The 27,238-nt window shown below is 29.9% G+C and overlaps 4 protein-coding genes across 7 annotated transcripts; 2 read left to right on the top strand and 2 right to left on the bottom strand.

Annotated features, from left to right (window-relative positions):
• Window positions 1–1,658: 1,658 nt before the first annotated feature.
• Window positions 1,659–2,807, bottom strand: LOC121209607 (PRA1 family protein B4). Its single transcript, XM_041080558.1, has one exon. It carries the CDS (start codon window positions 2,508–2,510, stop codon window positions 1,860–1,862), a length of 651 nt encoding a protein of 216 aa, XP_040936492.1. The 5' UTR covers window positions 2,511–2,807; the 3' UTR covers window positions 1,659–1,859.
• Window positions 2,808–16,244: 13,437 nt separating this feature from the next.
• Window positions 16,245–19,730, top strand: LOC121209606 (transcription factor bHLH79). Its single transcript, XM_041080557.1, has 6 exons — window positions 16,245–16,933; window positions 17,354–17,557; window positions 17,751–17,816; window positions 17,937–18,005; window positions 18,103–18,180; window positions 19,359–19,730. The coding sequence occupies exons 1-6, from the start codon at window positions 16,622–16,624 to the stop codon at window positions 19,485–19,487; spliced, it is 858 nt and encodes a 285-aa protein (XP_040936491.1). The 5' UTR covers window positions 16,245–16,621; the 3' UTR covers window positions 19,488–19,730.
• A 750-nt stretch (window positions 19,731–20,480) lies between these two features.
• On the top strand, window positions 20,481–24,327 carry LOC107912162 (serine/threonine-protein phosphatase PP2A catalytic subunit). 4 transcript variants are annotated; one of them, XM_041080556.1, is made up of 7 exons: window positions 20,481–20,980; window positions 21,806–21,920; window positions 22,344–22,452; window positions 22,532–22,609; window positions 22,966–23,157; window positions 23,244–23,427; window positions 24,122–24,327. In XM_041080556.1, exons 1-6 carry the CDS (start codon window positions 20,728–20,730, stop codon window positions 23,415–23,417), a joined length of 921 nt encoding a protein of 306 aa, XP_040936490.1. In that variant the 5' UTR covers window positions 20,481–20,727; the 3' UTR covers window positions 23,418–23,427; window positions 24,122–24,327. The 4 variants fall into 4 exon arrangements, with proteins under 4 accessions (XP_040936490.1, XP_040936488.1, XP_040936489.1 ...); XM_041080554.1 differs by having other exon boundaries at window positions 24,103–24,327; XM_041080555.1 differs by having other exon boundaries at window positions 23,979–24,327.
• Window positions 24,328–24,652: 325 nt separating this feature from the next.
• Window positions 24,653–27,238, bottom strand: LOC121209605 (probable myosin-binding protein 5). Its single transcript, XM_041080552.1, has 2 exons — window positions 26,271–27,238; window positions 24,653–25,631 (listed from the first exon to the last, which is right to left on the bottom strand). The coding sequence occupies exons 1-2, from the start codon at window positions 26,977–26,979 to the stop codon at window positions 24,730–24,732; spliced, it is 1,611 nt and encodes a 536-aa protein (XP_040936486.1). The 5' UTR covers window positions 26,980–27,238; the 3' UTR covers window positions 24,653–24,729.

The raw sequence follows: 27,238 nt of genomic DNA, 5'->3' as shown, positions 1-27,238 counted from the left end.
TGGAAAGTTTAATGTCAAAATTATGGAATGGATAAGTCATCAATCCTTAAAACAGATTATGTAATGTACCATTAGGTTATCAGAGAACATTTTATCAAACGTTTATATTGTATCAATCTACCATTATGTGCGTGATTCCTATTAAAGCATATACTCAGGGTGAGTGCAGGAAAAACTATTTTCTATAATAAAATTATTTTAAAAAATAACAACTAACTCTGAAATTATTTTTGTTACACATCAAAAGTTACTATGTAATTTACATATTTCAAATATGCTTCAAATGTAATAAAAATATCCAAAGATTTAAATTTTTTATTATTTTATCTTTAAATATATTATAAAAACCTTTGACAATATCTTTTAATTTTTTTGGAGCTTTTTTTATTCCGTAAATAATACAATAATCCCAAATTTATAGTATAAATATTATTATTAGGGACACTGAATAAATGGAAAAGCTCCAAAATTAGTTTTTGAGAAAGTACCATGTGCATTTTTAATTAATTTTTATTTTTAATATAATTTAAGTACATTTTATAGCTTTTGAAACCCATTTGTAGAATTTTTTTCAATTCTACTATTGAGAATAAATTTGATATACAAATATTTTAATATATTAAAAATAAAAAAATAATTTTAGAAAAAAAGAAAAGAAAAAGGGTAGATGAAATAGAACAAACATCTATCAACATCCTACTCCATTTTTAAAATAGAAAGAAAAAAACAAAATAAAAGTGAAAGTGGATAGTGGTAAAAGAAAAGCCAAAAAATAGGACATAGCTGACTAATCCACAACACAAAGCTACCTATAAAAATTGAAGGTAGGTGTCAACCTTTTAAACCATCTAAACCACTCAAACAGTGGGGCACTATGAATTTTCACTTTTGTCCTACCCAATTTTCACATATTTTCCAGCCACGTTTTATGGCTGCTTAAACCGCCTTTCTTTAGCCTTTCCAAATAATGCATTCGAATTTACCTTTTTTATATTAATAATAATATTAATATTAATTAAATTAAAATTTATTTAATAAATAAATAATTTTTTATTTAAGTAACTTCCTTTAGATTTAATGCTTATGTATGACATGTACATGTGTTTATCATATGTGTATAAGTATTAATATAAAAAAAAATATACCAACTTTCTGTGTTGTTATTAGGAGTAATCATAATTTTTTAGATTTTTTAAACCGTTTATTATAATTTGATTCGGTTGGATTTGATTCTCATCTCTTTTTTTTTATTTTTAAATATTATTTAACAATATTTTAAGATTTTTTCATAAATATTTCTAAAAAATAATAGACTTTCAAGCACTTTTAAATTATTTTAACTATTTTTATTATAATTTTATTTTATATCATAAAAATTTAAAATTATTTATATATTAAATAAAATTTAATTTGACTTCAAATAATCATAATTTTTGAAATTACATTTTATAAATTGTCAATTTTTTATTTTTCTTATTCAATCCTAGTTGCTATTAATTGAAAGATTTTATGTAAATTATTTTTTTAATGTATGTAAATATTTGTAATCATTTGATTTTTTTTTTTTTACACCTTACATTTACAATAGGGAAAATATTTACTCTATTCTGAAAAGAGTTTTTAGACTTTGCGGTTGACAATTGTCTAATAAAATATTATAAAAAGAAACGCCACAAGCTGTTTATAAAATAAATAGAAAATTACAGTGCGAGTACCAAACACCCACCCTTCGGAAAAATGATGGCTAAAACGGTGAAATTGTTATCTAGAAAGAACTGAAAATTGAATCAATTACACATGAAGCGATAATGTATTATCTTTGTGAACAAGATTTAGATATGTTGATCATTGAATAAGGTTCATATACGAGTGTTAGAAATAGTAGGAACAGTGGCGGCAACGGCATTAGAGGCGGCGCCACCAATGAAGGACAAGAAACCGGTGGCTGCTGGTTCTTGGTCATCCAAGAAGAGATCATCGGGAGCTTTAAAGGCACCATGAGCACAAACAAGACCAAACCCAAGCATAATAGCGGAAATGATAAGAGATCCAACAGAGGTCAGGAAAATCACAAAGATACTGAAGATGACAAGGATCCCAAGGGTCTCACGGTCCGAAAAGGTGCGACCGAAGATGATAAGAGGTTGATCGGCAGGACGGAAGAGGTAAAGGAAGATCCAAGAGAAGAGAAGCCCTAGAAGGAGGAGAAGGGAGAATGGGTGGAAAATAAGCGAAAATGCAAGGGTGACACCAATGACCATCAGATAATTGACTCGGAAATAAGAGTAATTTTTGCGGATACGGAGGGTAGCGTCGGAGAAAGATTCCGGCTTGGAGAAGGTGGAACGGTCAGCAAGTTCAGGCCAAGGACGGCGCTCTGAGAGGCTGTTGCGGAGGGAATCATTAAGGCGGGAAAGGAAAGCGCGAAATGCAGAGATGGCGACGGGTGGCTGGGTTTCGTCGGGTTGTGTACCGGAGATAGGGAGGGCGGCCGGAACTGAGGCGGACATTGCAACGGACTCGGGAAGATTGGAGAACGGGAAAATGTTGTGGGTCCGTTATTTGTTTTCTTTTTCTTTTTCTTTCTTTTTTTTTTTTTGTGGTTGGATTTGTCAAGTTTATGAAGGGAAGGGGGAATTTAGATTTTAGATAGTCCTAGATTTGAGGTTTGGCGTTGAGAGAGATTAATGGGGGAACGAAAGACATGATAGAATACAAACAACCATGTTTTCCTCTTTTTCCTATTTTATGTTTATTTTATTTGTTTTTTAAAAAGAAAATTTTAATGAATGGACTTAAATTTAAATTAATATATTCGTCGCGTGCGCTCAGGAGATTTCGGGCTCATAGAACAATAATGAATATTCCTATAAGTTTGATGTTATTAAAATATAGAGATGGAGAATCTTTACAAGATTATGTTAAATGTTTTCATCTAACAAAAACACCAAAAATTTAGAGAATCAATGAGTCATTAATGCCTTTATAATACGTGTTTAGAATAAAAATGTGGAATATTAGTTAATTTAATGTAAACATGTGTGTGAGAAAACATACCATAAATTACATTTATAACTATGGTTGGAGACTAGTGATAATGATATATACAAAATTACAATAAAACTAATTTCTGGAATGATAAATATATTTGATAAAAAAATATTAAATATACTCATGCCTTTTTTTGCAATGTTTTTATTAACATTCAAAAAATTAATCACGCTAAAAAACTATAAAATAATATAGGTATTAATATTTAACAATCTATAACAATGATACATCTAATAATTAATACATGCATTCTATTGCATAGATGGCTATTCACATTTTGGCCCTTTATTATTTTTTACTTCTAGTTTATATTCTTGTTAATTAATTTATGTATTAATTTAGAAATAAACACATAAATAATAACATTTTTATTAATAAAATAACAATTTGATATATATAATTTTAACAGAAAATCATATACATGCATTTTCTCTTTATTGTCATTGTTTTCATTAAATTCTATTTTATTTCCCTATTAACTTTAATTAATTTATCATGAATTGAAAAAATTATTTTATGAATTATTCTCATCATATCATTTATAATCTCTTTTTAATTATTTAATAATATTTTAATAATTTTTAAACTAAAAAGAAATAAGTAATTCCGGTGACACATGTGTCATGTCATCCATCATCTATCATTTTCCTGTTGGAAATCCATTTATTTTCTTTTGCCTAAATAAAAAGAAAAAGGCAAGACAAATTATAAAATGAAAGTACTTCAGTAAGTTTTCACTATAAGGGATGGAATCAAATTACTTTTTTATTAATAAATTAATTAATTTAGTTTTTATATTATTAAAAATTCAAATAAAATTAACCTTTAGTGTTAAGAAAGCATCATTTATGTTGCTAAGATTAAGTATTAAAATGATACATTTAGATGGTGAAGGGTGTCAGATAGGCAGCACACTTAGTGTATTTTTCCCTTCACTTCTTCATCCGGCTCGTATCAATTTATGTTTTTAAATTTCTTTTTAGGGATATAATTTTTCTCTTTTATTATTATTAATTTATTAGTTTGTTAGGTTAGTTTTAGTTGGTGTTATCTAAAATTCGAAGTTAATACGATTTATACGGAAATAGGCTGCTTTTGATTATTGATTAATGTAATAACAATTTTTTTTTACAACAAGCCAGATCACAAAATCATAAAAAAAAATAAATTATTTGAGTTGAAAATAAAAAATTGAGCCCAACCAGGTATTGACCAGGCCGGCCTATGGAAATTGAAAATTAATAATAATAAAAAACATAGTAATCTACTAACTATTTCTTCTAAGCATGTGGGGACCAAACCAAAAGCCTACCCCCTTTTATACTAGAACCATGGGAGGGGAGGCTTCAAAAATTCGATTTTTTTTTAAAACTACAACGAGCTAAAAAAATATTGACTTGTCACATCGTTAACACCGCTGACGTGATGTGACAGGTCAGTCACGATTTTCTATCTTTAATTTTTTATCTTTATTTTTTCGATTTTTTCAAAGAATAACTCAACAATTTTTATCTTTTTTCTGTAAATGACCTTTTTTTTCTTTCTTCCATCTCACTCCCTCTCCCACTTTCTTTTAAAAATCACTATAACCCTTACCTCTAAATCTTGATTTATTTTTAAAAATCACAAAACCCTTTAACCTTAAATAATTTTAGCAAAACCCTAACCTTAAAACCCTAAAAAGAAATTTAAAAACATAATTAATATGAGCCGGATGGGGGAGTAGGGAGAAATACACTCGGTTTGCTACTTATCTGACACCCTCCACCCATTTAAATGTACCATTTTGGTACTTAATATTAACAACATACCATTTTGGTATTTTGTTTATATATATATATTATTAGGGTAAAAAACCCCATCATTTATGGTTAAAAAATTTAATTTTTAAATTTTTTTATAAATGGAATTTTGTTTAAAATTTAATGGTAAACCCAAAATAATTATTTTCAAGTTAATTTTTTAAGTAGTATATATTAATTATATTAAGATTTGATATTTTTAATATTTTGAATAGTATAAGAATTAAATTCATTTATTTAATGAAAATAGATTAATTTTATCTAATCTCTATAATAAAGAGATTAACATATACTTCACCCAAATTAAAACTCATAACACGTAAAAATAAGACTAATACCTCGATTGGTTATTAGTGTAATAACATGAGCAAAAAGTTTATTTATTACATATATATTACAATAGTTAGACATAAAATAAAAAATAATTGATAATACTATAAACCAATGCAAAATACCTCCGCCTCAGCTACACATGCAAAACTTCTCGACCCGGCTGTGTGAGTGAATTTTTGTTGCTGCCGGCTACTTTTTCCAACTCGTTCACGATCCTACGTTATAAAATTTTTAGTACGTAAATAGTAAATACTATAAACCAAAATAATTACAATAGTTTGGAAGTACGTCGTACCTCCCCTTTCTGAGAATGCCAAAATCTAACCGCATCTTCCCATTGGTACCTCAACATACCCGGCGGGACATTTTGCAATTTCTCATCGAGGGTGGTTTTTGTCTTATAATAATTTTTCTTCAAAGTACTTTTATTGTCTCTCCATCTTTTTTCCAATGCCTTCTTTACATAAGCATCGGAGACCTCTAAAGCAAACCTCGCCTACAAAAAACACAAGTTAATAAATTAAATATAAATGAAACTATTTCCCAAACATTACAGATGACATTAACATTTTGTTACCTTAATTTTTAAATTTTTTTATAAATGGAATTTTGTTTAAAATTTAATGGTAAACCCAAAATAATTATTTTCAAGTTAATTTTTTAAGTAGTATATATTAATTATATTAAGATTTGATATTTTTAATATTTTGAATAGTATAAGAATTAAATTCATTTATTTAATGAAAATAGATTAATTTTATCTAATCTCTATAATAGAGAGATTAACATATACTTCACCCAAATTAAAACTCATAACACGTAAAAATAAGACTAATACCTCGATTGGTTATTAGTGTAATAACATGAGCAAAAAGTTTATTTATTACATATATATTACAATAGTTAGACATAAAATAAAAAATAATTGATAATAACTCTTGTAAAAAATAAGACTTATTTAAAATAAGCAACAAATTTTCTCTCTCTCATTACTCAAAATAAAACGAAGCATAAATGAATATACTATTATAGAGAAAAAAATTTTAAATAATAAATACTAAATTATGATACACTCATAGTATAGGTAAATTTTTTAACAAATATAAATAAAAAATAAAATTTTAATTGGGTAATCAAGTACAAATGTAGAAAAAACACTAAAAAGGCAAATATTAAAATTTTTTTTATTTTTCTATATAAAATACATAAAAAAACAAAAAAAAACTTTAAAGTAATACATTTACATTGTAACATGGAAATATTTTTATTTTTTTCAATTTTATAACATTAATTCAATCATGGGCTTCATGCATAAGACAATTAACACTAATATACGACTAAATAAAACCTTTAAAATCATGAAAGGTTGGTAGGTTGAAAGGAACAGAGCAAGAGGCATCGGAGAATGGAGATGATCGGTCCCCTCAAGAGCTAAAGGACAGACAGTGGACTCTTTGTTTGCGAAATTGGACTAAAAAGAAAACCAAGGCGTGGCCACTCTCTTCCATTATCATCCACCAAGACAAAGACAAACCCTTTCTGAACTGGAAAACCCAGTTTTCAATCTGCCTTTGTCGCCTTTACCTTTTCAATATTATACGACAATATTTGTCCAGTCATTTCATTTCACGTCGCATCAACTTTGCACCCCCTACCCCTACTACTTCAATCTTCCTTCATTCACCCTCGTTTTTCGCAAGGACTTTATATTCAATGTACAAAACAATATAATGCCTTAAAATTGAAAATATATTCAAATTTTATTAAATGTAATTATACACACGAGTCTTTTAATTTCATCATTTTTTAATTTAGTTAATTCAGTTTGGATTGTACAGATTTTTATATCAATTATGCTGTAATTGTTTAATTTTATTTTGTGATTTATAAGAATGAATTAGTACTCGGGTTCCTCGTACATTTATTTGTAATTGTACTCGTAGCATTGTTAAAAGTAATTTAGGTCAATTTCGCAAGAACATTTGACACAAAATTTTTAATTCAATTTTGGGTTGTATTATTATTTTATTAACTGATAAATACATAAATTTTGATTTAAAATGTAAAATTATATAAAAAATTTAATTTGTACAATTTTATATATGAAATTTTAATTTTATTCAATTTTCATAAACTATTAACACTATATAATATAATTTTACATTCATAAATTGCATACACAATCAATTATATTAATTGGAAATAAAAAAATTTATATATTCATTTATTTAAATGCGTACACTTGAATAAATACCAAATGTTTATATCAACCACAATTCAAGTTTCACTCGTATAATTATATCAAATCAAACATTTATCTTTTCTATTAATAATATTTTTAATCTCTTGAACTATTATAAAATTACATTCTAGCCTTAAAAAATGTATAAATTCAATCTTTAACCTCTTTTATAAAATTGATGGATTATAATAACCTCTAATGTCCTTTTCTGTTTGGGTCTAATTAAATATAGATTTGAAATCGATCCCCCAAAAGCTCCTTTATTGATAGGTGTATGTATCTACTAGAGTTGGATTTTAACCAAAAAGCTTAGCTCAATTGATTAAGACCTAAATGGCCAAGATCCTTTTCTTCCACAAATCAAGTTTAAATTTTGTGAGTATTTTGAAAATAGAAATCCATAATAGCAAATATTAAAAAGTGCATTTTTAAAATTTTGGGGAAAAAATAAAGTTGAAACAAGGTTGGAAGATATTCTAAATATATTACAAAAGTCCCATAAATTATAGAGTTAATTTATGCTAAATAAAAATTTAAAAATATCCTTAATAAATAATTTAGGATAATTTGATTAAGTCTTAGCTTGATTGGTATAGATATTGTTGCCAATGCAATAAGACATGAGTTTTAGTGTGCTAGAGCGTATTCTTTTATTATTTATGGGTTGAAAAGGGACTATGAGTAGATTTAAATATTATGTTAAAAAGAACAAATATGATCAAAACTTATAATAATTGAGATTGAGGATTCATGTTTGCTCTATATATTATTAAACTAACAATTTATTATAAATTTTATTTCAAAAATAAAAGAGTATAATTTCAATTGTCTTGATATTGCATGCTCACCTTTTAAATAAATATAAACAATAGCTTAAAGTAATCCATTGAATTGAATATTTATTGGATGACATTTCTCATTTAATTAAGCCTTTAATCTCTTTCATATTTTTTTTTCTAATTAAAAAAAGCCAAAGAAAAAAAATATTAATTCTTTTATTTTTTATTGACATTATAACCATTATGCATAAAATCATTATATTAATGGGGAAATGGAATTTAATTAAGCATCCGATTCTTCTTTTTGCTATTTGCATATTTAAAAAAAAACATAAATCTAAATCCATTTATTCGACATGTTTTTTCTCTTTCTGTTATTAATTATGTATATTAATGAGAATATATAATTCTCAAATATTTAATTTCATGACTTATTCAAAGCAAAGCAATTGCTGAAGTTCATATTTAGCACATGATGATAACACGAGTTTAAATTCTATCATTATCTGTTATCTTTTACAATATTGTAATAACCGAAAGATTTTTCTTACAATTAACGTAGAATTATTTTATTAATATTAAGGGTACTTAAGAAGAAATTGTCATACAGTTTACTTATTTAGTTTTATAATTCATATAAATTTGTTGATAACATTAGAGGATAGTTAATACCAACTAGAAAAAAGTTTTTTTCTCGTCGCGTATTTGGAAAAACAATAATTTTATTGTTTTCCAATGAATGTAATGGAATGCCAATGAATTTATCAAAATCTCATATAGCTGGGTTAAGCAGTATGTCTCCTTTTATAAGGGGGACCGGTCAAGCGGTAAGAAGTTAGATCGACAATCCCTTCGAAGGATAGTTAGATTCAGTTCGAGAGATTAGGGAAGAAAGTGGATATTAGGCTATAACAGGTGCTAGGGGAATTACTTAGTATTCAATGTTGCACTTAGGAGAATTTTAGATGGTTTGAATGTTTCTTGAGTAAGAGGTTTGAAAGATTTTTAAATGAGATTGATAGTATAGAAGCTATAAAGGCTATTCAAAACTACACCAAGACACCTTCGAATTCTGCACTGATTAGGTGAATTCACCAACCGTTAAAGAAGGTTGGGACCTGACTTCTACAATACGTGCCTGGAGATAGTACTAAAATGATTTTTGATAGAGAGGAAAGCTTGATTATTATGGAACAACCTAATATATTAAAATAATATAATTTTTGTTATTTATAAAAAAATATTAAATTATATTATGAAAACAATCTTCAAAGGAAGTATTATACTTGAACTAAACTTTCCAATCATTGCAATGAAAAAAAAAAAGAATTGCTAGCGTTCAAAACATTATTAAATATAGATATTGGAATAATGATATATAAAATATTTATACCTCTTTTAATTAAATATTCGTATATAATACCACACTCAGATAGCATAGGTCTTAGGCATGAATTTTATATGGGCCAATGGCTCAAGAAAAAAAAGGTGGGGTGGGGGGGAGGGGAACAAGTTTCCTCTTATTGGCATACATGACTACTTTGCCTATAGAAAAAAATTATATTGTTGTTTAGTTGTGGAATAGTTATCCAAATCAATGTTTTTTAAATTGAATTGATAATCATCTCATTAAATTGATCGATTCAATTAAAAAATTATTAAAAATACTGTTCATGTCTCAAATTAGACCTATAAGAAAATTTATAAGACAGAGAAACTCATGGTAGAATTGAAATTTATGTTAAAAAATACTTTCTGGTAGAAGAAAAAATTTAATAGAGTATTGATAAAGATTAAAGAGAGTAACATGATGATGAATATATTCGATCGTTAATGTCCAAACCTTTTACTGTCATGTGGCTATTGAGTGAATGAGAGTCTTTAAAGACTAAGTTGTCCCTTGCATGTAATTGGTTAGAGCATACGTCCTTAATTCAATAAGAAAATGTCTCTAACTGCTTAATAAATCTTACCTTTTAACTTATGACAAGTACTATTGAAGGTTGATTGCTACTTATTGTAGAGTTGAGTGTTTGTAAAACTTCAATCCTCTTAATTTTTGTGAAATTTGCATTGGTATAACAATTTCTTATACGAAAATATATTCACAATTTCCGAATTAAATTATGATGTATGTAACTATTACAAACTACCAATCATTCACATCCAATCACGATTAAAGAGAAAAAGAAAAAGTAATGACCTCAACTATTGAAATCGTTTCCTTACGGTAACATTACTTAAATGTTTTTCTTCTCTATTTATTTTTAACAACATTTACCTTGGCTTCCTCCAATAATTGGGTTTATTGGGGAGTTCAATCATCTATGGAAGTTGGGTATGATCGATAGTGTTGGGACATAGTGAACAGATGTAGCGTGAAGAAAAGGGTAGAACAAGGGACAGTAGGCCCATTTATTTATGGACTTTATGATGATGTGAATCTAATTTTCTTTGTTTCTGTTTTATTATGTTGCATGGTTGTGTATGGGATTTTGTGTTTGTACTCAACCATGCTTGCCTTTTTATCTCTTGTTTTCTTTCTGTTTTATGCCACATGTAACCATGAAAACTGGCCCAAATCCTTCGCTCGTTGCCTTTTACCACGTACATTCGAGAATGAGAGAAAGACATCGCTGACACCGGTTTTTTTTTTTGACGATTCATCATTTAAGATATGATTTTTGGACACTGGTCGATGCATTGCCGGTGGCAATTGGCGTTGGAAGCGGTTTAAACATTTGCTTAGTCCATGTTGCGGGTATTAGGCCTCCCAACAAGAATCGGAGGCAGGACTTATGTAATATGGAGATTGGAGATGGAATACAAATAGTAAATTTCCGGCACAGGAAGCAGGTAGGTAGATAAGCTTAGTTGTAGGCGATTTAATAGCTCGGGAGAAGGGGTTTATAAGGATAATATTGAAGTGTGATAATGATGTAATTATACACGTGATTAAAGAGTAATTGGAGTCAAGTCTTTCCACACTTGTGAAGAGCATTCAGGAATCATGCCCACGACAATGACAAGCATGGAGGGTATCTTAATTAATGTAATGGTATAATTTATGAGAGAACTTGTGATTGATTTGTAATTTCGAATAATTATTCCTTTTATTACCTCTTTTTAAATTTAAAGATTTTTTTTTTGATTTTATTGATATTTATTGATATTCGTTGTTTTGGAAGAGAATAAGAGAAAACGTATTTTATAGGATACATTTTTATTAAAATTTGATAATTTAAATTTTTTAGTTAAATGGTCAAATGTTAATATTTTTGTCATTGAGTTTTGGGTTTGATTACTCTCCTATTTATATTTTTATTTTGTATTTCTTGTTGTTTTAAGCTTTTTTTTACTTTTAATTAGTATTTTTAATATATTATCTCTTTTGGTTAGATTATTATATAATTGTGATTTCATCTTTTGAGTCCTAGGTTCAATTTTATATGCGGTTTTTTTTATATTTTTATTTCATTTGTTTAAAGCTTTTGTTTATTTTTAATTAATGTTTATACTTAATAAATATATTATTTTCAATTTTTTTAATTAATAATTCTTATATTTATAAAATAAAATAATAAATATGTAATTATTTTTTAAAAACATCAATTAATTCTTTTGATATATTTTTCTTTATATATAATATTTATATGTCAAATGTTTATTTTTTTCACTTATATCATGAGTATGGTGATTTCTAATATGGATTAAAAATTAAATATTACACATACAAAAATTATATTTATTAAAAATAATTACATTTGCAATAATTATTTAATTTTATAAATAAATGAGTTATTAATTAAAAAGATGAATTAAAAATAAAAAATAGAAAATAATATATTTATTAATTATAAACATTAATTTAAAAAAAAAGCTTGAAACAACATGAAATAAAAAAAAACATATTAATAAAAATTGAACTTGTGACTCAAATATGAATTTGCAATTATCTAACCATTTAACCAGAAGAACTAACATGTTAAAAATATTAATAAAAAATAAAATAAAAACTTGAAACAACATGAAATAAAAAAATACAAATGCGAAAGAGAGGAATCAATGTTGTACTGTTTGAATTTTGATTCGTAGATTCATAAAGTTTAAAACTTTTTCATGAAAAAAAAATGAACTATAGAAGAGGGGGAAGAAGAGTTTTTAATTGGTGCAAAAAATACAAATAAAGAAGGCTATACAACAATGATTTTAACAGTCCAGCGATTTAAATAAAAATTTTCGAATAATTTAATAATCATTTTGTTATTTTTTAAAATTTAGTGGCTAAAATTTAAATTTATTAATAATTTAATGATATTAATTCTTAACTAACTTTTCTTTTTTCAGTGGCTGTATGCCATGGATTATCTTAAAGGATGTTTTATTGATCATATTTTGTAACTGTCACTTTAAGATAATAACTTTCATAAAAAGAAGCAGACAATCACTTTTTACACTTAATTAATTTACTATACATTCTCAATGCGTGCGACAAAGAGTGAGTACTACATCAAGGCACCAGCTCCATGACTTCTATCTTCACTTTACAAGTCTCTTTTATAATTTAAAAATAATAATAATGAAAATATTAAACATGGACAAGTGAGGTGCATCAACCCATCATAAGGCATTGATAAAGAAGCTTTCAAGGAATTTCTTTCCCTTGCTTGCCCTTTTTTTCCCTCTAGGGTTGCAAGTTAGGCTAGGGTCAATTTAATGTGATTATTGTGGGTAGTAATTTCATTTTATGAAATTTGTTAGAATGATCATTCAATCAATAAAGTTTCTTTAAATGAGTAAATTTTATTAAAAAAATTAACATTTGTATAGGACACAAGTCAACCGTCGTGTAAATTAGAGAATTAAAATAAAAAATACGTGGTTCGATAATCATGTCTAAATTTACTTTCAAGAGACTCACTATGACTCAACATTTGAATTTCCACAAATAAACACTTAAAAGGAATATATAAAATATATACCAACGTTCATCACAAATAAATGGGGACATACACGCAACTTAGAAGAACCTAATTATAGGACCCAACCAACCAAAACGACAAAATATCTCTCAAGCTTTTTGTTCAATCATTGTGTAAACCATCGTCAATCTACGATGATGTTATATCTATGTTCATATATAATTTACTTTTAATAGTTAAATTTATATGTTATTAATGTATTAAATACAAATCGTCGTGTCCATTAAAAAATATATAAATATGCGAAGAGAAATGGTTAGGCATTGATGGTAACGTGTCTCGAAGGATCTCAATGCTAGACAGAAACAAGTGTTCCCGTTCATCATTAGGGATCGACCCTTTTTGTATCCATAATTTAAATAGTTGGGCCCATCTATCTATTCGATTAATTTGTATTGAACATTTATGATCATTGTGCTTTGTTTATTTATTTATGAAAATTTCAATTTTAGCTTTTGAGTCCACTGTTAGTTCAGTATTTAAAATTATTTCATTCAATCATTGTTAAAAAAATTCTAGCAATGAAATATATCAAATTAAGGTCAGTGTTATAATGTTTATTTAATAAAGTAAATCATTTGGATATCTAAATATTTTTAAATTTAATTAGATTTTGACACATTAATGAAATGGGTAAAAATAAAGATGTAATAAATTGGCTTAATTCATAATTTGATAGCCAATTACAAAGCGCTATGTGGCGGTTTTTTTTATGTAAACAATAAATGTTTTTATTAAATATATTTACATGTTAAAAAAATAAAATATAGAAATAAATATATAATAAATATATAATCTAGAAATATATATAAATTATAAAAAGTTATAAAAATAAATTTTACAAAAATAAGAAATTATAAATAAATTAGTTGAAATTGATAATAATATTACAAAAAAATAAAATGTTTTAATTTTTGTTTTAAAATTTTTTTATAAAAAAGTCTAAAAAGTATTTAAATTTCAAGGTTTTGTTTTGCTTGAAATTTAAATAGTTTTTTAACTTTTATGACAATTTTCAATTTTTATATATTATTTTGGCTTTTTAAAATTTATTATTATATATTTTAGAATTTTATAAAATAATTTAAACTTTTTATGTATTATATATGATTTTTTATATTTTTAATCATTATAATATATAATACTCGAAAATAGGAAGAAAAAAAACATGTGGCGTACTTTAATAACGCCACGTGGCATATCAACACCAATCAACAGTTGATCAATGTCGGTTAATTGTTGATCAACATTGGTCAAAATTATCAGTGTTTTTTAAAATTTAAGCATAATAAATTTAGGATTAGTATTTGATACATTAACAATGTACTTTTTTCTTTTTAATTCCACAACCAATCTTAAAAATTTGTCATGTGTCTTTCTTTCTTTTTTTAATATTTTATTATATCTCTACAGGACACTTGTTAACTCTTGATCCTACTTGTGGAGTCTAAAAACTCTACTAACAATGTACTAAAATTTTTTCCATAGATTTATTAAACATTGACATAAAAATTAAATATAACTTTAATTAAAATTGTATAATTTGGATTCATCAATGGTATAATTGTATTTTTAATGTTCTTAATTTCCTTTTCATCATATACTCTGAAGTTTTGCTTTCACACTAATGCCAAAATTCTCTTTTTCGATATTATTTATGTTCGTTTTATAATTTTTAAAGTTTATGGTTGTTTCTCCTAACAATGTTATTTTCAAAGTGTAAACTTGAGTTATTCTTTTTAAAAATGTAATGCGTTTTATCACTATACCTAACATTTATTTATTGTAAAATAAATAATAATGATAACAATTAAACTAAGTTGTAAGGGAAATTATCCTTGAAGGTTTATTATCATCACTGGGTAATTTTTTTCCCTCTTATCCTATGAATAAATCATTATAAAAGAAAAGGAAAGTTAAATTTTATGTATTTTATTTTGTTTTGATAGATAAAATTAATAGAGGAAAGTAAATTAAAAGAATATTTACAATTTTTGTTTGATTAAATTATGAAAAATCAAGGAAATGATTGATTATAATGATTTTTTTCAATTATGTTACTTTATAAAATAGCCCAATAAAAATTCGATAAGATAGAAATGTAATTTCACATCTTAAAAAAAAAAAACTCACTTTCATTTTCTAGCTTTTCAAATAGAAATTCAACTCTTTCTATTTTTCCTTACTCAGATAGAATAAACAATCCAAACAATGGATAGATGCTATTTTTTCTACCCTTTCCTTTCCCTAGTTTTAATGCAATCGAAAACATAATGTTATTTTTAACATTGAATAAATTAATTATTTTAAAAACATCAAAGCAATTTATTTTTCGTCAATTTCGAAAGCGTGTAATTAATAATAATGTTAATATTGAAAAAAATTATTGTTATACTAATCAAATTTATATATGATTAACGGAAAATTAATTGAGATTAAATTGCCCGCTTTACAAAGAAATTAGATTCTTGTAAAAAGGATTAACTCTAAGGTCATTAAACTATTAGTAACTTCAAAAAGTTTCAAAATGCTCATTAAACTATTTCAAATTTTTTCATTTAAGTCACTAAACTATTCAAAAAATTGTATTTAAGTTATCCAGATAATATGGTTTTTTTAAAAGTCTGGCTCATCAATGAGTAGAAGAACATATCTTAGATTCAAATAGATTTGACGGTTAGTGTTGAAAATCAGAGAAGAAAGTTGTTTGAATTTTAGTTTGTAAATTCAGAAAATTTAAAGTTGTTTTATGAAAATAACTGAATTGTAGAAGAGATGAGAAAATAAAGCTTTTGATTGATGCAGATGGTGTAAATAAATAAGGCCATATAGTAGTTATTTTAATATCCTAGTGACTTAAATGATAATTTTCATAGTTTAGTAATCATTTTGTAATATTTTAAAATTAAATGATCAAAACATAAATTTATTAATAGTTTAATCATGGTATAGTTTACCTAAAATTATTTATTTAACATTTCAATAAATTGAAAACCCAATTTTGAAAGAAAAAAAAAATTGAAAATCCCCCCAAAAATGAAAGAGAAAACAAAAGACATGAAGCTAAAAAGGGCATCGTGCACATTGCGCATCCCCATTTTTTCCTTTTCCTTTCCACTCCATCCAAACAAAGATCAGATCTCTTTCTCTATCTCTCTTAATCAGCTTGTTGAACGAGCAGTATCTCTTAATTTCTTTCGCTACCTTTTCCCTTTTGTCAACTCGTTAAATAGTCTCCCCCAATCATCCATCCCACTTCGATAACTTAAACCCTCTCCCATCCCATCACCCCAAAAACCCAAACTTTAACCAGAAAAAAAGAACCCACTTCCCCCCTTTTTTTTTCCTGTTCTTTTAAAGAACCCAAGATTTTGGATCCAAGTCCCAAACCCAAACTCTCATCCTGTTTTTAATGAAAAAGGGTCTTTCAGAATGGATCCCCCATTGATCAATGAGTCATCCTTTTCAGCAGCCAATCCTTCAGCTTACAGCCTCGCTGAGATTTGGCCTTTCCCGATCAACCCAGGCTCTGACCCAACTGCTGTAACTGGAGGTGGGTTGGGGCTCCGGATAGGTAATTTGGGTGGGTTTGGGGAAACTTCGGGTCTTAGAGATGGGTCCATGGAGGAATCTACTGTGACTGAACAGAGTGTTGGATGTGGAGGTGGGAGAAAAAGGAAGGAATTGAGCTCTGAAGATGAGTCTTCCAAGATTGTTTCTACTACTACTAGTGCCAATGAATTGGTGGGTTTTTTTTTTATTTTTTTATTTTCATGTTGGTTTCGAATTGGAACTTTTGTATTGATTCTTTTTTTTTTAGATTTTCAGTTGCTTGGTAGATAAGAAAATGGTAGGAAAATTTTGGAATTTAAGGCCCATTAGTGCTGGCATTTAGTTATTTTCTCTTTAATGTAAGGTTTTTGGATTGGAATTGATGTGGGTTTTGTTTCATTGTCCGCTTGTTTTACTCAAATTCAGCTATTCCTTTTATTTGCCGCTTATAGCTGAAGCCAAGTTTTGGGCTTGAGGATGAACAGAAATATTTTAAAGATTCAAAATTTGCCTAACTCACTAGAATACTAAGCGGAAATAGGGGTTATGATACGAATTAATGTTGGTTTATGTTTTGGTTTCATGTTGTCTTATGGTTTAATCTTTTAACAGAATGATTCCAATGGAAAACGGATGAAAACTCCGGTCTCAAAGAATGGAAATACGGGTTCTAAAGAAGCCGAGGTGGAAGCGAGTTCTGCAGATGGTAGCAAGCCAGATAAGAATAGCAAACCTGCCGAACCACCTAAGCAAGACTATATTCATGTTAGAGCTAGAAGGGGTCAAGCTACTGATAGCCATAGTCTCGCCGAGAGAGTAATTCACTTTAATCATATAGAATTTGCAATTTTCAACCTCAGAACTTAGGAATGTAGCTTTTATGGACTAGTAAACAGATTTCAGATCCAGATTTATCAGTCTTGCTTGTTCATGTCCTAATTTGATTGGTAAAGCAGGGCGGTTTAGGCCTTTTTTGAACATGTTCTTAGGTTAAAGTTTTCTTCTACAGGCCAGGAGAGAGCGGATTAGTGAGAGGATGAAGATTCTTCAAGATTTGGTCCCTGGATGCAACAAGGTTTTTATTGTTGTGTAGTTGTGTTCTATTTCTGTTCCAATGTGTCTCGAGAAAAAACGTGATGGTTTCAGTGTCTCTTTCTTCTTATTATATTAAACTTAATACAAACTTTTCAATCAGGTCATAGGGAAGGCACTTGTTCTTGATGAGATTATTAATTACATCCAGTCACTGCAGCAGCAGGTTCAGGTATGAATCTGACACATATAACTGTGTTAGTGTCCCGATTTCTGATATTTTAGGTTATCCTCAAGCCTTAACACGTTATTTGAATGTTATTTTGTAGTTCTTGTCAATGAAGCTCGAAGCAGTTAATTCAAGGATAAACGTGAATCCTAGCTTCGAAGGGTTTCACTCAAAGGATGTAAGTATGCTTATGTTGATTGATCACGTAATATTTGTGTCATCATATATGCTATTAGCATGAATAGCATTGAATTGAAGTCCGATGTGAGATAAAAATTGCAGCTTCATTTCGAGTTAATAGAATATCTGAAATTTAAAGCATGAAGTGGTGTACAACCAAGCCTGAGTTTAAGTTCTTTCAAACTAACTTTCATTTGTTGGCCGGAAAGTTATATTTGGAGATTTCTTTAGTAGAATTTTACATTTGAACTCTGCCACATAAGTGCTAAATACATTATGAAGGGTCTTCCCGATTCTAGATATGACCATTATAAGTAATATCGAGGAAACTTGTAAGCTTAAATTAGGCACTTACTTTAATGATTTCTTAAAGTACTTGCTTCCTTTAATCCAATGACCTCTTTTGAATCAACTTTGATGCCCTGAATTCCAGTGTTGTCTAGGGCATTAGGTGCACTTTTGGTGCTAGACCCTTATATTGCCTCAAGCACTAGGCGTAGAAAACCGCTTTTCCGAGTGAAGTGCAATATGAATGTGTATATATACATAAATTAATTTTCTATATAAAGATTAAAGCGAACTTCAATGAGGTGGGCTTTTTTTATGCCTATCGCCTTACTAAAATTGTACGTAGGCACACTAGCCATGTGCCTGATCGAATGCACCTTGAAGTCTAGTGCAAGGAACAAGCACGGGTGTCCTTCGGTGCACCTTGTCAAAAGATCTATACTCGTGATGTATATAGCAAACTTTTCAGCACCCTTATCTCTGTTTGTCCCACGTGTTCAACCCAAAATATCGAACATGCTCCTCTATGTTCAGTGTTATGTTCTTCTACTTTTCTACATCTTTTTTTTTAATGTAAACATGTAGCCATATTACTCATCTGTTGGCATTATTCACCAGTGCGATCAACGTAACTTAAAATCTGCACCATTCATCATGTTGACTATTGCCTTTGAAATGATACATTTGGCACTGCAGAACTTGGCATATAAACTCTGATACTAGATGTTAAATGCCCTCTTAAGTTACTGTCAGCAATGTCTAGAATCTAGATGTGAGACTTATTCTAGGGAATTTTTATGAAGTTAAACTACTATCTTTTTACATATCCAAGCATAGAATTATTGTAGCTGCGGTGTAATATCTTAACGTTTCAATCTGGTCTTTTAGCTTGGTTTGCAGCCAATTGATGGTGCTGGAATGATATTCGGCTCACAAACAGCGAGGGAATATGCTCAAGGGTCGCACCCCGAATGGCTGCAGATGCATGTCGGTGGAAATTTCGAAAGGGCAGCGTAATTCGTAGAAAATCCTTGTTGGCTTACAAAGCAACAAAGAACAGTCTGTTTGTTGTCTGATTTAGATCAAATTACATGTGTTGCAAGAAACGTGTTTGATAAATGTGGACTAGTGTTGTTAAATTTGTAATATCATATACATCTTGTAGAAAATGCACATCTAATCTCTTGTTATATGTTTTCATCTGACTAATTCAGGTAACTCCATTGTATCAGTTTAACTAAACGAAAAATTTCCTCTGAACTGTTGCATCCCCTGTTCTTGTTGTCTAGTGATCGAATCATAATATCTTTTCAATTGTTTTAGGAACAACATGAACTTCACTAAAAAATGGCTTCTTTTTGTGTGTGTATATACATATTTGTATATATGCATGGCATGGCTTAAATAATGGGGACTAAGTTGAAATTTATCAATTTTCTTTTTTTGTGTTGTGGAATGATACTTTGTTAAAGTTTCAAATATGATGGTAACCTTGCATTTTATAAATTGTATAATCCACACTAATCATACAAGTTTTAATTAACACAAATGATATGTTGTATTTGATTTTCAGTGTTTTTTTTCGTTTATTATGATTTTAAATAGTGATAAATTATCATAATTTTTAGTATTATACTGTAATATCATATATTCGTATGTGACCTGTTAACTTAAAACTTAAGTGGTTTTATATATTTTCTTGAAACTTTATGCAATTAATATTTTAATAATTTAATCGTTAAATTTATTAATATATTTATATTTGTAATGCATGTAAAATAAATAGTTGTATTGTTATATTGTACAATACATTAATACCCATGCACCGAAGTATTGATCTATAAATAATCTTGTTTGACACAAGCTTAAACCATGCTATAAAAAAAATAAAATAGGACTTGATTGATTTTCATTTTTGAAAAATGGTATTTGAAGATTTACTTTATATGTATATAAAAAGCTCTACGCTATAATTATTGCAATGTAAGGGATGCAATTCAGAAATAGAGAAAATTTAGGGGCTTATAAACGCAAATTCCAATAATTATCTGGTAACAAAAGTAACGTTTAGCTTCACGGCAATAGAAAAAAAAGCAAAAGAAAAGCTTTGACGTCCAAATTGAATCTCCCCAAACCCTAACCATGACCTGATCCGAAATCCCCGAAATCTCTCATCTTCATCCTCCACCGTCCGATCAAAGCTCCATCATAGAATAAAAGCAAAAGAAATCACCAGAAAAACCTGAACTGCTTGACGATGCCGTCCCACGGGGATCTGGATCGTCAGATCGAGCACTTAATGCAGTGCAAGCCGCTATCGGAAACGGAGGTGAAGACTCTGTGCGAGCAGGCGCGTGCGATCCTTGTGGAGGAGTGGAATGTTCAGCCGGTGAAGTGTCCGGTCACCGTCTGCGGCGATATCCACGGCCAATTTCACGATCTCGTCGAACTGTTTCGCATCGGTGGCCACGCTCCCGACACTAATTATCTCTTTATGGGCGATTACGTAGGTAGGTCCAATTTTCCTTGCATTTAATTGTCATTGCTTAATTTTTCATTTAAGTTGGTTTAAGTTTTAATAATATATATTTTATAATTTTATTGATTAGTTTTTTTTTTAAATATTACGGGATTTATGGTTTTAGATATGAGCACTTTTAATTGAAAACAGCCAAGCTGAAAGGAAGATTTAGGAAAGGAAATGATACCCTCTTAATTTTTGATTTTAAAAGTTCTTTGTGGTTGGAAATTGGTTTAATTTGTCCGTACAAAAGCAAAGCTCTAATGTTTAATACGGGAGTTTTTGGAGAATAACTTATATTTATCATCTAGCTAGTTGACATAGAATTGTTAGTCAAGATTAAGATACAGCTGCTGGATTAGAGATATGTGAACTTTTGAAGAGTTTCCTTATTTAGCCTGAACTTGTTAAATTTCAAACCAGCAGAGTCTGTTTCTGAGAGTTTAATGACTGGTTGATTTTCATGTTGTTTGATTTCATCTGTGGTCGTCTCAATTTAGTGTCATAGATTAAATATGAGCCACAAGTACGACAGATTTACCCTACAGCTAAAAATATTCAGGTTTTCAAAAATCTAGATTTGAGGCACTCGGCTGTAATTTCACGATGATGGTAATGTAGAAGATAGTGGAGAGTCTTTAGATTGAGTTTCATTAACAATCTAGTAATGATGGTTCACTGTTTGTTTTTCTCTGATATGGTCTTCTCCGGCCTTTGTCTTGCCTTACATTGCAGCAAATCATGAATATTGATGCATCTTTAGTAGTTGATTTGCATGTAGCACTAACTTATGTCTTGTTCTTGTTGTATGCAGATCGAGGATATTACTCTGTGGAGACTGTCACTCTTTTAGTTGCACTGAAAGTTCGTTATAGAGATAGAATAACTATTTTAAGAGGAAATCATGAGAGCCGGCAGATAACTCAAGTGTGCGATATACATATTTAGTGTTTTTCTCCTTTTTCATTTTGTAATTGCACTAATAGTATTGTTTTTTGCCACCTTAATTGATTTCTGCATTTTGGAGCCAAATAGTATTCGTGCACATTCTCTGGGGTACTTTAATTTTCTTAGATAGCATATGTTAGTGTTGGTAAAATGAAAATTGAAAATGTAAATAATAAGGTTTTCCTGCAAGAAAGTTTGCTTGATTCGTTCATTGTAACTTTTGACAAGGCAAATTAATCACCGCTTGTAAAAGAGATTGGAGAATCAGAGCATGGACACTAGTTAACCTGCAACACATACCAGATAAACTAATGTTTCATGATAAGCTAGTATTAAGGGTTGAAGGTTTTTAGTGATTTTGCCAAATCAGTCCATGTTCAATAACCAATTACCACTCTTTTCAGGTATGGCTTTTATGATGAATGCTTGAGAAAATATGGAAATGCTAATGTCTGGAAGTATTTCACTGACCTCTTTGATTATTTACCTCTCACTGCCCTGATTGAAAGTCAGGTTTGAATTCTCTGACACTTTCATGTTGATTACTTCCAAATCTCAGCTGAGTGCTGATAACTATTCATATTCCTTGCAGATTTTCTGCTTGCATGGTGGACTATCCCCATCTTTGGATACATTAGATAACATCCGTGCTCTGGACCGCATACAGGAGGTAAACCTGTATAAAGTTTATAGTTTTAAAAGTAGATTGTCCGCCTTGTTAAGAGCCCTATAGTCTGTGCCATAAAACATTATAATACATACATAGTGCATTATTAAGTATTCCATATAGAGTTAATGGGTATTATCTGTTGAAAATAGGTGGGTTAGACTGTTTACGAGTTAATGAATTGCTGCCTGTCTTTGTTAATGTCAATCCTAGAGATTCTAATAATAGTGTTGATGCTTATATGGTAAAGTCACAACAGCAACATCTATTAAACTTGTAGGCACTCTCTTTTCACTGTATTTTCCAAAGCCTAACAGGCATCATCAAATCAAGTATTTTCACATTTATTGGCCGTGTAGGTCCCTCATGAGGGTCCAATGTGTGATCTCTTATGGTCTGATCCTGATGACCGATGTGGATGGGGAATATCTCCTCGGGGGGCTGGGTATACCTTCGGACAGGATATTTCTGGGCAGTTCAACCACACAAATGGGCTCACTCTGATTTCTAGAGCTCACCAGCTTGTTATGGAAGGATATAATTGGTCCCAGGTTTGTGGATTCCTCATCAAAATAGAAGCATATGTTGAATAGTTTGTTCTCACAGATTGTGTATGTTAACATCTGTATTATTGTAGGACAAGAATGTGGTAACAGTGTTCAGTGCACCAAATTACTGCTACCGTTGTGGGAATATGGCTGCAATACTTGAGATTGGGGAGAATATGGAGCAAAGTTTTCTTCAGTTTGACCCAGCTCCACGTCAGATCGAACCAGAGACCACGCGTAGAACCCCTGATTATTTTTTATAATTCCCGTAACGTACGTCCGACCAGCTAAAATTTCATATTTCCTGTTGTGTTTTTGTAGATGTGTTTTACAACAATCAGAGAGTTCTGGCATCTAGTTGAGGGAAGGACAAAAGAAACCATTGCTGTTTTTTCTTTTCTTTTTTTATCATTCTTTTGGTTGTTCTGCTGCTGCTGCATTCATATGAGTCTCTATAGGTTTCATTTGTAGAATAAGTTTTTTTTTCCTTTAATTTTTTTTCTGTGTTTCGAGTTTAAATCATCTGGGGTGATTAAAGTGCATGTTCCATTTTGTAAAATGTTGATTATATGTGAGAGATGTTTCTTTGTGGTACATGATTTCCCAAACTTGTTAATTTTTTTAACTGAATTGTAGCTCAATTTTGAAATGCAAGCGTTAGGTCAGTTCCTTGGTGAATTGCTTTTACTTTTAAACGTTTCAGTGGGGTGTTTTGCAGAATGAAATAAAACCCAGTATTTGAAATGGATTTCTCTTTGGTTCCCCCCCCCCTTTTTTGTAGCGATATTTATAAATTGTTACCTATATTCACATTGTATTTGTAGGCACATGTTTGGTTTTCCTACCTGGTGCAACCTAATCCTCTAGTTAGGCAACGGTTTTTCAAATGCACTATATAATTATTCATGTTTTCCCATTTATTTATTTTGTATTATTTTCCAACCAAAGTCGACATCGACATCAACAGTGGAGGAGTTTTTGAGGGCGGAAATCATGGAGTTTTCTTGTTCGGGTGAAATATAACAAGGGAAGATGGTGGTGACATCATACCGAGTGGAACTACGGTAAATCATTGTATTTTCTTTTTTCTAAGTATAAAAAATTAAAATTTAATGGGTATAGCAATGGTGTTGATTGACATTTTTAAATAGAAACAAATTTTCTTTTGTTTTAGCAAGTTTAATTAGCATCCCGTTAAGGTTTTAATTGTTGAGTGATAATTTTGATCAATTTGTCTAGCTGTAGTGACTAAATTGATAAAAAAAATTAGGGTTACCAAAATAAAAATGATGTTATTTTGGGGTGAACCTCAAGTATAATTTACCCAAATAATTAGTATAATGCAATAAAATAAATTAATAATTAAGATCTAAACCATGATAAATAATATATTTAAATAACGTCCATGTGATATGAGTTTAATTAAAAACATACAAAAATACTACCATCTTTACTCGATCTTAATAATAGAAATAAGAAAATCTCAACAATACAAAGGTTACAAGCAATGGAGCTCAGAAAAGGCTCTTCCATATTACAAAAAACCAGAAACAAAAGGCCATCAAAGCCCAACATCTAACTACGCTCCTGCTCTTCATCCATGTCGTCATCATTAATCTCACTCGTATTCCTTTGAAACCTTCCCATTGATGAAATATGCATTTTCTTTTCTAGTATTTTCAACCGGTCCATTTGACGCATTGCTTTCTTGGGTAAGTTAACGGTTTCGCCTCCGGTCTTCTCTGGCGTCGGACTCGGATTCGAATCGGAAACTTTCTTGGGTTTGTTCATGGCTTCCGCACCGATCTTGTCCTGGTTGATGGGATTCGATACGGATTGATTTTGAGTCTCCGGTTTATCCCCAGCAGGGACGGTAGATTCCGGTTTACCATTGGAGGATGAAAGCGACGACGTTTTCAACACTTGGTCTCCTTCAACGTTCACTTCTCCTTGCTTTTCGAAATCGCCTTCTTGTAAGCGTCCGTATTTCTTTCTGTAAGCTTCGAGTTCGGCTTCTAACTCATTGAGTTCATCTTCTCTTTTGGCTACTAAATTGATCATCTCTTCAAGTGCTTCTTGATCGTATTCGGCTTGTTCTTCCATCATTCTTTGGTACTGTAAGGCTTCCATTTGGACGGCGGCTTTCTCGGTTTGTAACCTGGTGATCATCGCCATCGCGTTGTAAGCCGCTACGGCGGATGCACTTCGTTCTTCGTCAAGTTCCATGTACAATGCCATTAGTGATTTACGATCCATGCGAGGACTGCTGGGGACTTGGCCTTCGCCGATCTCTGACGCGAACTCGGTTTTTTGAAGCAGTAGTTTCCTCGGAGTTCGGGTCCACCGAGGACTGTTTGATGCCGAGTCCGATAAGGGGATCCCGAAGAACCTGTTTCCTTTCATAAAGTTGGGGGTCTTATCTTCTTCATCACCTTCTGGCATCGATGGCAGTGTACCACCCTTGCCATCATCCTTCACTGTTAAACATTCATCACCAACATATAAAACCAATATTTTCAAAATGGTTTATATATTATATAAATTGACCCAAACTATATTATATTAATATCTTCCGAAAATATTGTATAAAAGGGTTAATTATATGAATTGGATCTTATTTTTATTAATCTAACCATTAATTTAAATATTATCGATTAAATATTAATTTAGTGAACACCAATACTGCTGCAGCAATAAACAAAAAAAAGGGTTTAAGTAAACCTCAATTTATTATTTTTCCTATTTAATTGATGTTTTTCTTTTAGAATAATAGTTTACATTAGAATCATCAACATTAAATATTAATTAAAATTCAATATTGAATACACCTAAAACACATATATCAAAATTTCAATATATTTAGTTTATGATCAACTTATATATATATGATATATTAACACTCAAATACAAATAGTTCTTGTAGTAAATATATTCATGTTTAATATATTTTAAATATGCTAATTGTTAGACCCAAAGTTAAAATGTAATATAAAAAAAGCTTACTGAAGTTTAATAATTAATAACAATTTATAATTGTTATAATAGGAAAAGTTTGATGCAATTAACCTAATAGAAACAAACCTAATGCATGCATGGTTTAAAAAGTTTAAACTTACGTGGCTTTTCAAGTCCCTTTGAACGATCATTATCCTCCTGGACCTCTGGTTCATCCGGTTTAAGCTTGAGCTCCGTATATTTAATAGCCGGAGCCCGAGGAGATGGCGAAGGTGCTAACGAAGACATGGAAGAATTCTTTCCTTTAGAGCCATTAGAACCTATAGATTTCACCTTCAATGGTTGCCCACAACAAGTACACCGATGATCATTACTCTTCTCAAAAACGACTTCTTCATCCTTTTTAGCGCCACCAGACAAAGACAATTGAACTTCATTATCTTCATCAACCAACAACTGATCAATATCCTTATGCAAGATCCCCAACAAGGATTTGTACGTATCACAATCGGTTTCTCTCTCGGTTGCAAAAGACAAGAGACAACTCTCGCACAAGCTCCGTATGTCGGAGAGCTTCTTATGAGCATGACAAAAAGCAAGACACGACACGTTCTTCTTATGGTTGTCGCAAATAGAATCGTTGTAATAGAAATCGGTTGATCGGCCAGCGAGGAGACGGTCAAGCCTGGTACAAAGCAAGCAAGGGATCGGCAACTCAAAGAACTTGGCGAATTCATTGGCGAATAATGCGATGAAGCCGTCGATGAACAACATGAAGATCATAATCCATTCTAACAATGCGTAAATGAAGAAATTGGGGACTGCACCCAGCTGTTGTTCTACGAATTGCTTAAATGATCGCTTCGCCATCTCCAAAATATATAAAGAACCCAAAAAACCAAATATTATATTTATATAAAATGTATAATTAATTATTGAGAAGGGAGATCATGACAGGGAGACCAATATCATGAACCCCCTCTCTCTTTTTTGGTTGCGGGAGACAAAGAGAGAAAGAAAATGGAGGTTAATGTGGAGTTTAAAGGAAACAAAGATTAGGGTTGGATGAGGTTTTTTTTCTTCTTTTGACTATAAATAAGAGAATGCTTATGAGGGAATTGAGATTGTT

This window comes from Gossypium hirsutum, chromosome A11, assembly GCF_007990345.1.
Source record: "Gossypium hirsutum isolate 1008001.06 chromosome A11, Gossypium_hirsutum_v2.1, whole genome shotgun sequence".
Classification (NCBI taxonomy): domain Eukaryota; kingdom Viridiplantae; phylum Streptophyta; class Magnoliopsida; order Malvales; family Malvaceae; genus Gossypium; species Gossypium hirsutum.
The sequence above is the reverse complement of the archived record's forward strand: the minus strand, read 5'-3'. Positions and strand labels throughout refer to the sequence as shown.